This window comes from Acanthopagrus latus, chromosome 22 (genome assembly GCF_904848185.1).
Source record: "Acanthopagrus latus isolate v.2019 chromosome 22, fAcaLat1.1, whole genome shotgun sequence".
Lineage (NCBI taxonomy): Eukaryota > Metazoa > Chordata > Actinopteri > Spariformes > Sparidae > Acanthopagrus > Acanthopagrus latus.
The window spans coordinates 12,279,230-12,292,954 of record NC_051060.1 but is presented as its reverse complement, the minus strand read 5'-3'; the positions used below and the strand labels follow the sequence as shown (position 1 = coordinate 12,292,954).

Sequence of the window (13,725 nt, the reverse complement as noted above, 5' to 3'; positions counted from 1 at the left end):
TGAAATGGTCTGAATAGTTGGCAGTTCCTTCAATCAACTGATCCTTGCAGCTCTACAATACACAGTGCCATCAACTTTGTGCCGACACTTTCACCTTAAAAAATAATATATGTTTTCAATTATTTTCACCTAATTTCCATTACTCTTCCAACACTGCTTGTAAAATTATCTTCCACAATGCAAAGGATCTGTAGAGGCGGCAAATTAAGGTGGACACGTTGAGGCATTTGAGGTTTCACAGTAACATTGTATTCTTCAGCATGTTTCTGAATGACGGCACTGAAGTTCCCCCCACTATCACTCTGACTGGAGCGAGTGTGTGTGCGTGTGTCTGTGTGTGTGTGAGAGTGAGTGAGTGTGTGTTTTTGAGGGACAGACACCCACATATCACTGTTTTTACTGATGAGAGCAGGAAAAAAAAAAAAAAAAAGGTGCCGCCGCCCCCTCAAAGCTACACGAAAGCACATGACTTCCAGGAATATACTTGCTTTTTACATTTTCCCCCAAAGAGTTCAGCTGTTGATGCCTCACACTTTCAAGAAGCTCGTGTGCACAGGTTAGGGCTGCATTTCACAATGTCATGCTGCCCACACGCTTTTGTAATGGCATGTTGACAAGTAAGGAGGAGGATTCTCGAGAATTTTCCTCCTCCCTTAAATGTCGTTTAATTGTCTGCTCTACTGTGAGTCGTTTACACATTTGTGAATGGACAAGCAACATCAGCGATGTGTCATTTGTATCATGGCATCTTTAAGGCCCATTAAAATGTCATTGTGTCGAGCTCTTCCACTACGAAGAACAAGGGTCTTTGGTGTCGTGGGATTGCGCTTTTGGAAACAAAACTTTGGAAAAACAACCACAAATTGACCTCACGGATGCTTCCAAAGTGGGATTTATAATAACCTTTGTTAATGAATAGTAAATGTGTAGTTTATAATCTTTAATCTCTTAGTGAAAGACAACTAAAACTGATGTGAATTAACTCTACAATTGCTAAACTTGTACAAATTGACATTGATCAATGATTGTTTTTATGTGTTGCCTCTTAAACTGGCCAAATATGCAAGAAAACATCAAGTGTCATCTACGTCTCCCCATCAGTGGAGGACATGTGATGCTGTGTACTCCTGTGTGCAGCGCAGTGCCCTCTAGGGTCTCTTTACAGGTGAGAAAATCCAGGGCTATATAGGCCTTTAATCTTAGGAAATGAGTACATTTAAGAGGTGTTATTTAAATTCCAGTCACATTAGACAGTTTTAATCTGGTACGAGTGAAACTAGGGTATGTGCTATAAACTAAGCATGCAGCTGTTTAAATAGACTGACCGGTCGCTTTCCTCTGGGTTATTACTTGTGATTAAAGAGGCAGTATGTTTTTTGAGGACATTCAAACTCTGAATTATAATATTACAAATAAATATTTACAAGGTAATGAAACAAATAAGGTCCCCAGAACAACGTCTGAAGCTAGAATGGTGGTCTGCCACATATAAACAAGGTAAAACAGTATTAAACTGTTGTCCTGTAGGGTCAGTTTGTTTCAGTCATGAAAACAAAGAGTTTAGGCATAAAAATAAAGAATTCAGTCAAAGTTTGACTCTTCACACTAAAATGTTTCCCCTGAAACATAATGCTCCTTGAAATGGCGTCCAGAATTGGAAGAAGTTGACCCACTGCTCAAAAGTATATCGTATATAGTGATGACTAGCTTCACTGAAATAGACACTTGTAATGTGTGGAGCATGTCCCCACCTAGTGGTCACTCAAGAGTTTGCTCCCCTTTCAAAAACCTAATCGTGATATGGTAACTGATCTAAAACTATGACAAACAGAGCCAAGAGACATGACCTGTAAGGTATTACATCTTTAATTTTTTGCAAAACAAAGACTTGGAATACAGACAAGCCTGGACTCAGGCAAAGGAATCATACAGTCCTCTCTCTCCATGCAGCGTGCAGTGTTGCACATGAGCAGAACGTCTCCAAACCCTCCACCAGACCTGACCTGATAATGGAATGTACCATTCCCATGTTCACACGTTAACCACTCCAACATTTAAAACTCAGTGCAACAGGGTACTCTTTAAAACATATGTGCTGTCACCATGAACGCATAAACCAAAACTGCTTTTCTTAAAAAGGTCTTGCAGAGTTATGCTCTAGGCACGAGAGCAACACTGGTCCACCACACAACATGAATGACTATTTGTTTTGCAGTTACTGCAGATTTTTTTTTTTTTAAAGGATGAACAATTGAAAAGTGAGGCTAAAGTGTTAGAAATCTGCAGGGGGATTGTTTAATCAACTTCTTCCATGCGTGAAGCATCATCATCGCCTTCTAGGGGAGGAATCTCATCTGGGACGGATGTTGAGGTGGCCTCCTCTACGGGAACATCGTCATCATCGATGCCTGAACATAAGGATTGTTTATTAGATATCAATGCAAGAGCCACGTGAAAAACTACTGATATTGATCTGCAGTGTCTCCTTACCCAGTCCGAGCTTGATCATTCTGTAGATGCGGTTGGAGTGGGTCTGTGGGTCGTCCAGGGAGAAGCCTGAGGACAGCAGGGCGGTCTCGAACAGCAGGATGACGAGGTCCTTCACAGCCTTGTCGTTCTTGTCAGCATCTGCCTTCTGCCTGAGAGTCTCCACGATGGGGTGGTCAGGGTTGATCTCCAGGTGCTTCTTAGCCATCATGTAGCCCATGGTGGAGTTGTCCCTGAGTGCCTGGGCCTTCATGATCCTCTCCATGTTGGCCGTCCAGCCGTAAGTGCTCGTCACAATGCAGCAGGGTGAAGACACCAGTCTGTTGGACACTGTCACCTGGTAGAGACAGTCCAACAGAGGACATTAACACATGCAGCATGCAGTGTTTGAACAGCAGGCATTAAGAACTCATGTTAATAAAAAGCATGCAGAACAGTCATGTTAGAAATCAATGCTCAACACGACACATCCAAGGCAACTGTTTGCCAATTTCAAACCTTAAATGTCTAATGTCAACAAATATAAGTGCAACTTCTTGCAAAACCTATTCAAAACCAACTGGTTAAACTTTTACTTTTGTTTGACATTCTGAAAAACAGGCATCTGTTAGGTCACACTTGGAAGTTACATTTTCAAAAAGGTTCATTTGTCATTCAAAAAAAAAAAAAAAAAGTCAGGGCACACAAAGACTTCAGGGCCTCCTCACAGCTTTAAAAACTCACCAGAATACAACTTAGGACCAGTTAGGACACCTGTTACCAAATGAGACACTGTCAACTGTAGTTCTGAAGTTATAAGAGCCTAAATCCTACAGAATGAAGGGAAGTGGAACATGAATCTGAAGCTCATTAGGATCACCGACCTTCTCCACTTTCTTGTCGAGGATCTCCTTCATGAGCTTGCAAAGGCTCTCAAACTTGGCCTTGTCCTCCTCCATCTTTTTCTTCTCCTCCTCATCCTCTGGCAGCTCCAGGCCCTCTTTAGTGACAGAGACCAGGCTCTTGCCATCAAACTCCTTCAACTGCTGGACGCAGTACTCGTCAATGGGCTCTGTCATGTACAGGACCTCGAAGCCACGTTTGCGGACGCGCTCAACGAAGGCGGAGTTGGCCACCTGATCCTTGCTCTCACCTTAGGATGAGAACATTTTTGTTCAACTTATGTACAGTGACAATTAAAAAGGAGTTTCTTAAATTTGAGGATAAGAAAATTTGCTTTTCTAAAGACAAACTCACCAGTGATGTAGTAGATGGACTTCTGGTTTTCCTTCATGCGGGTCAGGTACTCTGTGAGGGAGGTGGTCTCATCTCCAGACTGAGAACTGTGGTAGCGCAGCAGCTCAGACAGCTTCTTGCGGTTTTGAGAATCCTCATGGATGCCCAGCTACAGACAGACAATTGTGATTATGTTTCATTAATAATAATCCGCTACACCAATAGCCTTGATCACAACAATTACCCAGTTACATTTTAGACATCAAGAATTTTTAGGAATCGCAAATGGCGTCTTTTTAAAAAAAGAAAAAAAAAACAAAAAAAAAAAAACACGGGGTGGGATTGTTTATCAAGATAACCTCGATGTTCCTGATAACATTTCTCGTATACCCAAGGTGAGATCAATAAAGACAGGTGATTGAAAGGTTTTTGTAAAATGTTAAATCCGTTTTGTGATACCCATCAGTAGTGAAAGACATTTAAATACTTGAAGTCTATTTTTCCTTTTAAAATCTCACTTAAGTGATGAAATTCAGCATACTGCATTAAAAAGGCCAATTATGAACAGGCATTGACCCTTTTCTTCCCATTTGACACAGGACATGTTACAATAAGAGCAACACTAGACAAATTATATACAAAAACACTAACAGACTAGTCTACAGCACCCGAGTACTGCGAGTTTTGTGCACTCAACTAAATAAAAGCATATCTGCAGGAGATTTGTTGAAAACGAAAGGTAACCATTTGTCAGCTATGCAGTGAGTTTCAAAATGTTTGGCCAATCACAAAGCTATGCCTACTCTGCCTTGGGAAGCTAGAGGGTGCAGCAACCACTAGAGGAAAGTAAAGTAAACCTTCTGAGTCCATGGAGACACACTGAAGAATCATGGAGTGCATTGTAAAAAGAGGAACTGTCATTTATTATTATTTTTTTGTGTAAAAATTGTGTTTTCCTAAACACAGCGCTACACTTGTTTATGTCAGATACCTTGATGTTCTTGGAGAACCCTTCATAGAACTTCTTGTAGTTCTCCTTATCTTCAGCCAGTTCAGCGAAAAGCTCCAGACACTTCTTGACAATGTTCTTGCGGATGACCTTCAGGATCTTGCTCTGCTGCAGCATTTCTCTGGAGATGTTGAGGGGCAGGTCCTCAGAGTCCACCACACCACGGACAAAGTCTGAAGATTAACGCAAAACATTTCTTATTGGAATGTTTCTGTACCCATCAAAGCTGCTTAAATCATACTGCAGCTGCTACATTACTTTTCCAACTTACTCAGATACTCTGGGATGAGTTCTTCGCAGTTATCCATGATAAAGACTCTCCTGACGTACAGCTTGATGTTATTCTTCTTTTTCTTGTTCTCGAAGAGGTCAAAAGGTGCACGACGGGGAATGAAGAGCAGGGCCCGGAACTCCAGCTGGCCTTCCACTGAGAAGTGCTGTAAAGAGGACGAGAATTCACTTTAGCTTTGTTATTTTAAGCCATGAAAAACACAAGAGCTGTATTTACCATTTACCTTGACAGCCAGGTGATCCTCCCAGTCGTTGGTAAGGCTCTTGTAGAACTCTCCGTACTCCTCGTTTGTGATGTCGTCAGGGTTCCTGGTCCAGATTGGCTTGGTCTTGTTCAGCTCCTCCTGGTCAATGTACTTCTCCTTGATCTTCTTTTTCTTCTTCTTGTCCTTGTCTTTGGAGTCCTCCTCATCATCTGAGCCCACATCCTCAATCTTTGGCTTATCCTCACCTTCTTCCTTCTCCTCTTTCTCTTCTTTCTCTTCCTTTTCGGCCTTTTCCTCCTCTGCCTCGTCGTCGCTGATCTCCTTGTCACGCTCCTTCTCAACCTGCAATTCAAACACTTGAGTTTAACATCACTGACAAAACCCCCCCCACACATTTTAAGTAGCCAGATAAGGTGCATCAAAATTCAATACATACAAACAGGGTGATGGGGTAGCCAATGAACTGAGAGTGCTTCTTGACAATTTCCTTGACCCTCTTCTCCTCAATGTACTCTGTCTGGTCATCCTTCAGGTGCAGGATGATCTTTGTTCCACGGCCAATGGGCTCGCCTGGAGGAAGAGTTGTACAGCCATGAGCACACTTGTCTGAAGAACCTAGTCTAAGTAAACGGTCCTTTCTACTGCTATTAATACCAAGCAATAACCTAAGGAAATTAACAGCAAATGAAGATGCACCGTTCCATGACATTTATGTTAAATTTGCATGTATGCTTTTCATCAGAAATAGTTCATGCAAGTAACAGATCATATCCCAGCATTTTTGGTTCTGTAATGGCGTCTCTTCACGTACCACTGTCGACCTTTACTGTGAAGGAGCCTCCAGCAGAGGACTCCCAGGCGTACTGCTCATCATCGTTGTGTTTGGTGATGACAACCACCTTCTCAGCAACAAGGTAGGCAGAGTAGAAACCCACACCAAACTGACCAATCATGGAAATGTCAGCTCCAGCCTAGAGAGAACACAATTATAACTTTGAGACAGCACTCAGAATTGTCTTTGGGCTTTACCACAATCTTTGATCATTTGCTATTAAAATAAAATCTGAGCAGATCCTTAGTTTTTGTACCAATCTGGCATGTTTTCATACATTGCTATAGACCGATATAGCTGATCCAAATCATCCTTTCATCATCATCATCATCATCATCATCATCATCATCATCAACCCCCATTTGCCCTCCTATTACATGCTATAATCTGTATAGTGTTCCAGTCTAGTACCTGTAGGGCCTCCATGAAGGCCTTGGTGCCAGACTTGGCGATGGTACCCAGGTTGTTAATCAGGTCAGCCTTGGTCATGCCAATTCCAGTGTCGATGAGGGTCAGGGTGCGGTCAGCTTTGTTGGGGATGATGTCAATTTTCAGATCCTTGCCACTGTCCAGCTTGGTTGGTTCAGTCAAGCTTTCATAGCGAATTTTGTCCAGAGCCTGAGAAAAATACAATGACAAAACACATGATTATTGATACCATGTGGTCCTTAAATTAATCCCATTACTAGTGGCATTAAATAATCAGTTTCACACTTTAAAATAAATGCCTAATTTATTATGTACATGAACAGCAAACTCATCCAGACTTACATCAGAGGCGTTGGAGATCAACTCCCTGAGGAAGATCTCTTTGTTGGAATAGAAGGTGTTGATAATCAGGGACATCAGCTGAGCAATCTCTGCCTGGAAGGCAAAGGTCTCAGCCTCCTCCTCTTGGTGCATTTCTTCAGGCATCTGCACAAAAAGACAAAACGTTTGAGCAAGCTGCCTTCAATTTGAAAGGGTATAAATGGCAAAACAAAACACCATTCATGCATTATTAATAGGGGGTGGTAAACAAAACCCAATGACTCAACAGCTGACTATATTCGGTTTTAAAGGGTTAAAAGTAGTCATTGGTTAGATATTCATTCAACGTCAAAAAGCCTAAATTCTTCCAGTTTCGTTTGTCATAAAGCGCCATCATAATTTGATTATATCTTCAAGTCGATTTCGTAAATCTGGACACCAGCCATCATGTTAGCAACATCGACGGAAGTAGCTGTTAACCAACATGGCGTCGACTGATAGACAATGGACCCCGCAAACACGTGCTGGAGCACGGCTACAGGCACAGGATACCGCCTGGGTATGCGGCACTAAATCATACGTTTATTCATGATTTAAACATCGTTAGAGTAATATTAAAAACCACTCGGTGACAAAAACGACTGGACTTCATGTTAGTTTAAAAGCATCGTTAGCACACGAACCGAAGGAAAACCCAAAACAATGACTTGCCATTTTTAAAAGCGGACAGTATACACCAGAAACCACATGCTAGTGTATTTTAGCCTAATCTGACCCCTTTTAACGGTCACACGAACCGTATTAAACAGAAGTTAACATTCAAGACCAGATATCACTCAAATATTTATTATTTCACACCTTAGACTTATGACACGGCCAATAGTTGGAGGGGAAGAGCTCTGAAATGGGGGTCGTAATGATCGGGGTCGAGTGTGAATTTTAGCACCATTATATAAACCGAGCCATCGTTGTCATCTTCACCACACCTGCCTTGGTGCAACACAAGCCTGGCCTAATGGTGCGGCACAGTGCCGCATCGCAGCACTGCCATTTATCGGCCTGTACATGAAAATTTTAATTCAGTAAAGGATTAAACATTATGTAACATTTAAGCTAACAGACCGGGGATGCCGGCTATGTGCTAGCTGTAGCCCACGATACAGTTATTATGCTAAGGTTATCGTCGTGACTCATGAGCTCCCATCGTGGATACATCCAACCGTAGCTCCATGAAGGGTTAGCTAAAACCGAATAATAAAAGAGGGTAGTGTACTCATGATGCTAGTGAAAATACTCGTCTACATACCTTGTTTATTTCGTTGACTTTTCTTGAATAAAATGCAACCAATGTTAGTCCCTTCTGCTCTCTGACACAGGGAAATGGAAAGGGACTTCCTTTTAATAGACCGGAATCTTTATACACAGTCGTTTCAGTGTGCGGCCGTATCCATCCGCGGTGCACCATCCAGCGCTATGACTGGTCTGTGGGCAGAGGACAGTCAGTCAGTAAAATAGCGATTTTACACAAGAAGACGACTTTTTCTAACAGTATGACGAAGTATATAAAATCAAGTGTTGGCATGATCATCTCAGTATGACGTGAATAAACGCGATTAATGATATAATCAGGAAATTGTGTAAGCTTGAGTGATTTCTGAATAGCAATTAATTAAATAATGTGAAAGATGTTTTGGTGCAGGTCTATGTATAGCCAGTATACATGATAAAAACAAGTCCAAACACGTTTTATGTTTACTTTGCAAGACAAAGCTCAGTGCCATTAAAAGCACCTGGTATCAAAGGTAATCTTGTACCTCAAGAAATGCTGCATTATAAGAACACTAACCATTGATGCCATCTTGTGGTAGTTCAACCCAATAGGATAGCACAGATACACAGAAAAAACACATATTTATTGACGGGCTTGACTCCGAAGCTGCCGCCACATACTATCGAGGTAGAAATATCCGCATCAACCTAATGAATATATTTAAACAAAACAAAAAAAGATGAGTCGTTTATTTTGTAGAAAAGGGCGAGGGTCTTTTTGATCGGACGGAGGGATATTTGAGAACAAATGGGTGTGCTCCGTTTCTTCTAGCACTTTCCATGAAAAACCCGCCTAAAGTGACGTCACGGCGTGTCAGATGCAGCCCTCGCGGCACAGCTGCTATCAGGGAGAGCGACTAGCAACAGAACATGGTGCACCCTGACAACAGGACGACATGATGGGCTCCTGCTCATTGTACTTTACTTGTTCTTCAATGAAAACACCTGTTCCAAGCTTGAGAGATGTGCTGGAGGGTAAACACGCCCCCCTCCCCCCCGTGGGCCTGTCTGTCTGTCTTTTTTAATTCTGGAGGACTGACTCCTATCTCTTAATTAGCACATATGGTATGGCCCTTGGTGAAACTAGCCATAGTTATAATGTTTGCACAATGATACATGAAAAAAACAAAACAAAATACTAGATCAAATCAGATGATTAAAAAAAATTTAAGTGTTATTTGATTTTCAACAAGAATAGTTAAAACAAAACATGCAAACCAAAACATGCATAACATAATAACAAATAGGCAGGTAGTATGACAGACACTGTAAGAAAATGCACCTTAGTTATTTGGTCACAATAATGTGGTGGTTGTTTGCCATGCGCTAACACCCACCACATTATTTACAAATGTACTAAAACAGACAATTTGTCATATTTTTCCCTCCGAGCAACTTTTCATATGCTAAACTTTACATCATTTGGGAAAAAAAAATAATTGTGATGAGGCCTTCCTCTATCACAGGTGACCTCATGTCAAATCAATTCAAGTGTGCATAAAATTGCTTGCTTGTTTTCGGGATGTACTTCCCCTCCCTGTCATGATTTTCTCTGTGACTTTAATGTTCATCTTGTAGGAGTATGCCAAACTCCAGGTCATGGAGCCCAAGGTTCGTACAGACATGGGGTTCGCAGAGCAACCTGCTGACGACCTGTTCCCGTGTCTCTGCCACAGGACGTGGGTAAGGAACGACGATGAGACATTGTTTCACCTCACCACAGCTGACCTTAGAGAATCTAAGGTGTAAAAACTGTACTTTCTGAAAATCACATTTAAACCGCAAAACACGGATGTAGTCAGCCTTGTTTTGCCTGATAAAGAGGTAGAACTCAGGGGCATCATACAAGCTATGATGAATCTGGAAATATGCAGCAGTTTCTTGTAGATATTGACAGAACTGCACCTGAAGTTGTACTGCATGATGAGTCAGGTCTGTATGAAATGATGAGTGACTATAATCGTTTTGTAAGTAAGTAAGTGTAAGTGTAACTGCATCTGATGATGAAATAAGGTCAAAAGTGTTCCAGTTGACATCATTTCCTCACAGGATAAAGAGAATATTTAAGTTTGTTAAAGTTTAAACCAAACTTGTATGCACGTGAATATGGAGCTCACGTTGGCTTTTACCAATGGGATTTTTTTCCGTTTCTGTGGGACACATTTTTGCCTCATTTTATCCTTCTTGTGACACAAAATATACGTCACGTTACCTTACCTGCTGACCGGTAGCCCCTAAACAAACCCAGTCAAGTAAACAAACTAACGTAAAGTGTAAGTTACTGGTAGGCTACAGCTACAGCCAGTGGCTACGAAAGCCGTTCGTGGCAGCTCTTGCAGGTTGAAATCAAGACGAGCGTGTTATTAATTAATTTGTTACCACGAGAAAATAATCTTTGTTATATCGAGATAACGAGACAAATGCATTCCTTATCACGAGAAAACAATCTTTGTTATATCGAGATAATGAGATAATAAGTCGTAACAGTGCATAAAAAAGAAGAAAAATCCATGGCCGCTCTAGGCTTTCGTACCTTCTGATCCTAATGTAAATCTTCTGTGTTTTCCATACGAGGGATGACCTGTCTTATATACTGCCAAATAATTTTTGAGTGAATGCTGAATAATAATATGACAGTGAAATGAATTTCACATTATCTCATTTTAAAAAGAAATATTTTCCTTTTTCATATTGAATTTTTTTTTCTACTGTTGTATTATTCAGTCACTCATAACGCAAAAACTCACTGGAATTATTTTAAATAGTTCGCACATTCTAAAGTCTCTATTTATTTATTTAAATGTGCTGTTGAACAGATTGTTGGAGTTTCCATCCTGACATAACATGAGGTATATTCAAAAATGTGGACTACTAGAATCTACCCAGCAGTGTGGATGAGCATATCTGGAATCATTTTGTTGTTACAATACTTTTCACTTAAAAACCTCATTAGTTCGAGACACATACATAACATTTAACTACTCCTTATCCATTTTCCATTTCAACCAACTACTAGAGTTAAATGTTACTTTTATATTCAGCAGAGCAATGATTATCTAATACAATATCTGAATCACAGCTGTTGCTTTCCTGCGTTGAGTAGGCAGCTTTTACTTTTAACACTTCAGGTTTTCTAGATTTTACTCATATTCTTAAATATGCAGCACTTTTAATTGTTTAATTAGTATTTTTTACAGAGTGATATTAGTCATTTTACCTGTGTAAAAGGTCTGGATACTTCATCCAACACTGCTGTGCCCAGCTTTGTACCATTATTAAACAGTAGATGCACGTCGGTTCAGTAGGGGGGCGGTAACGCACCTCTGAGCTCGTCTGCCAACTACAAATTAACGCCGAAGAAGAAGTAGTAGCCGTCGTCGTAGTAGTAGTAGTAGAAGAAGTAGAAGTAGAAGTAGAAGAAGAAGAAGAAGAAGAAATGGTAGTAGTAGTAGTTTAGGCTGAACTATGGACGTAACAATTAAAATCATAACAGTAGTGTTTTCTTTCAGTTTAATTAACAAACAGGATTAATTGGTAGGATTTAATCTGTAATTCACGCTCAGGAGCAGTAGATGGAGGTAGCGCGCTGGATGCTAACTATCGTAAAAACCACAGAAGAAGAGGAGAACCGCTGACGGCAGTCACCGGCAGGTCCAGGTCGTGTTCTTCATTAAACAGAAACAGCTCGTCATGGACAAGTTTGACGAGGTGCATTTTCTATAACAATCCGAACGTTTAACAACACTGACTATAGACAAGCACAATAAAACATGATTAAAAACCCTGGTAATCAGCATTTAAGAGAGTATAAACAAAACAAAACAAAAACATTAGAAGATCAGATGCCATCAAATTCAGTCAAAGATCTACGGTTGAGTGCAAAAAAAAAAAAAAATCATTCCGGTTTTGAAGTGCTCATGACAACATTCAGCAGTGCTCATTGACTTTTCAGGACACAGTGAAGGTGCCATTTAGGACAAAGTGCCTGGATGCTGCCTCGTGTTTCCCTGCCTCCGATAAAGACGTCCATACAGCTGTTATTCTCACACAGACATCTGGTGTCTCTGGCACAGGCATTGGCCTCAGAGGGTTTCCTGTGTCTCCACTTCACATGCAAAGGTTTGAACCTGGGTGTCAGAGTGAAGGCTTACCGTGCTATGTGGATAAGCATCTTCATTCACTTAATATTTCCTTCATATAATAGTCTTACTGTGCTACTTTAAGACTCTGTGCACACTTGTGTTTCCTACCCAGGCCTATTTGAAATTACTGCAGAGGTTTAAGATCAAGCACATATTTGTTGGAGGTAAGCCGAAATGACTGTGAGCATGTGAGTTTGCATCATAATAACATAACATCATATCCAACCAGTTAGCAATAAATCAAAGCAGGCAGTAACAAAAAACTGATGTGACATTAGCTCAGTGGTTAATCATATAAAAAGTCACCACATTACTACATTTCCAGAAGTTAAATGAACAATATTTAATGTCAAAGAAATGCCATTGGGTGAGAATCTGAAAATGATCAGTATTGTACATCAGGTGACATCTTGCCTGAATATGTCCTGTCCAAAGGTCGGACCATGGGAAGCCGCGCTGCTGCAGCTATAGCCTGAAGGCTGAACGATGAATTGGAGGATGCAGTGCAGGGTGTCATCTGCCTGTCCTTCCCCCTGCACCCACAAGCAGCAGAGTGACCATCTCAGGGGGCTGGCTGAAAATGTTCCCGTGCTGTTTGTGTCAGGCACTGAGGACAACATGTGTGACAGGGTGAGGATGGTTAGGGAGTTACAAACATACATAGTGTCTGTGTGTATGTGTGTCAAATTACTTTTTATTCTTAAATTATACTTGTATATACTAAAGTACAGCATACTGTATCCTCTGATGTTTTATATTAGAATATTTGTGTATCTTATATATTCTGTCTACCTTTTTTTGTCTTTGTCACACTCAGTTTATTCTTTATATATCTTAGATTATTGACTTTTCTGCATCAGGACATAATCTTTCAAGAGAGACATTTATGGTTGTGTCCCACAGTTGTGATTTTTGCTTTCTGTCTTCACTTAAGTTCTTTTCGAAGGGACAATAAAGCAAATGAAAGGCCAAGAGGAGGTCTTCTGGAGAGGAGGAGGTAGCTATGGAGCAAGCAAGGAGCATAGATTAATATATGTTGCAAGATTGTATTTTATTTATTTTGTTGTACTTGTTTAATAAAGGATTTTTAAAAACTTTTTTTCACAAAATATGGTTAAGGAGTTGTGTCATCTTTTAATCAAAAGTTTTTTGACACCTTCAACATTTAACCTGTTCAGCTGATCACGTGGGGAACTCTTCACCTGCGCAAAATTGATCTGACATAAAATGATACTGCAGTACTGAACACTGACTCAGAAGCAGTGAAACGATGAGCTCTTCAGCACGGGGGGAAACAAGTATGAAGATATATATTTGTTTTAATAAACATCCATTTCATAGCACTGCATCTTAAACAGTGGTGCTACGCTCTTGTCTTGCAAAAAGTCCAATAAATTGTGTATATTATCTGTAGGAATTAGTTTGGATATATATATATATATATATATATATATATATATATAT

At 40.4% G+C, this 13,725-nt stretch overlaps 1 protein-coding gene across 2 annotated transcripts; it reads right to left on the bottom strand.

Moving 5' to 3' along the window:
- Positions 1-1,848: 1,848 nt before the first annotated feature.
- On the bottom strand, positions 1,849-8,255 carry hsp90ab1 (heat shock protein 90, alpha (cytosolic), class B member 1). Of its 2 annotated transcripts, XM_037085964.1 has the most exons (12): positions 8,097-8,255; positions 6,812-6,955; positions 6,452-6,658; positions 6,020-6,179; positions 5,645-5,778; positions 5,227-5,550; positions 4,983-5,148; positions 4,694-4,884; positions 3,724-3,871; positions 3,351-3,619; positions 2,491-2,824; positions 1,849-2,408 (listed from the first exon to the last, which is right to left on the bottom strand). In XM_037085964.1, the coding sequence occupies exons 1-12, from the start codon at positions 8,253-8,255 to the stop codon at positions 2,296-2,298; spliced, it is 2,349 nt and encodes a 782-aa protein (XP_036941859.1). In that variant the 3' UTR covers positions 1,849-2,295. The 2 variants fall into 2 exon arrangements, with proteins under 2 accessions (XP_036941859.1, XP_036941860.1); XM_037085965.1 differs by lacking the exons at positions 1,849-2,408; positions 2,491-2,824 and adding an exon at positions 3,176-3,265.
- Between the last annotated feature and the right edge of the window lie 5,470 nt (positions 8,256-13,725).

Bases quoted from the DNA above. Each gene is read 5' to 3' on its own strand.
- hsp90ab1 (XM_037085964.1), bottom strand. From the start codon at position 8,255: ATGGTGCACCGCGGATGGATACGGCCGCACACTGAAACGACTGTGTAT. The intron at 3,620-3,723 runs GTGAGTTTGTCT...TCTCATCCTAAG, and splicing joins GTCCATCTACTACATCACTG to GTGAGAGCAAGGATCAGGTG. The intron at 2,409-2,490 runs GTAAGGAGACAC...CCTTATGTTCAG, and splicing joins AATGATCAAGCTCGGACTGG to GCATCGATGATGACGATGTT.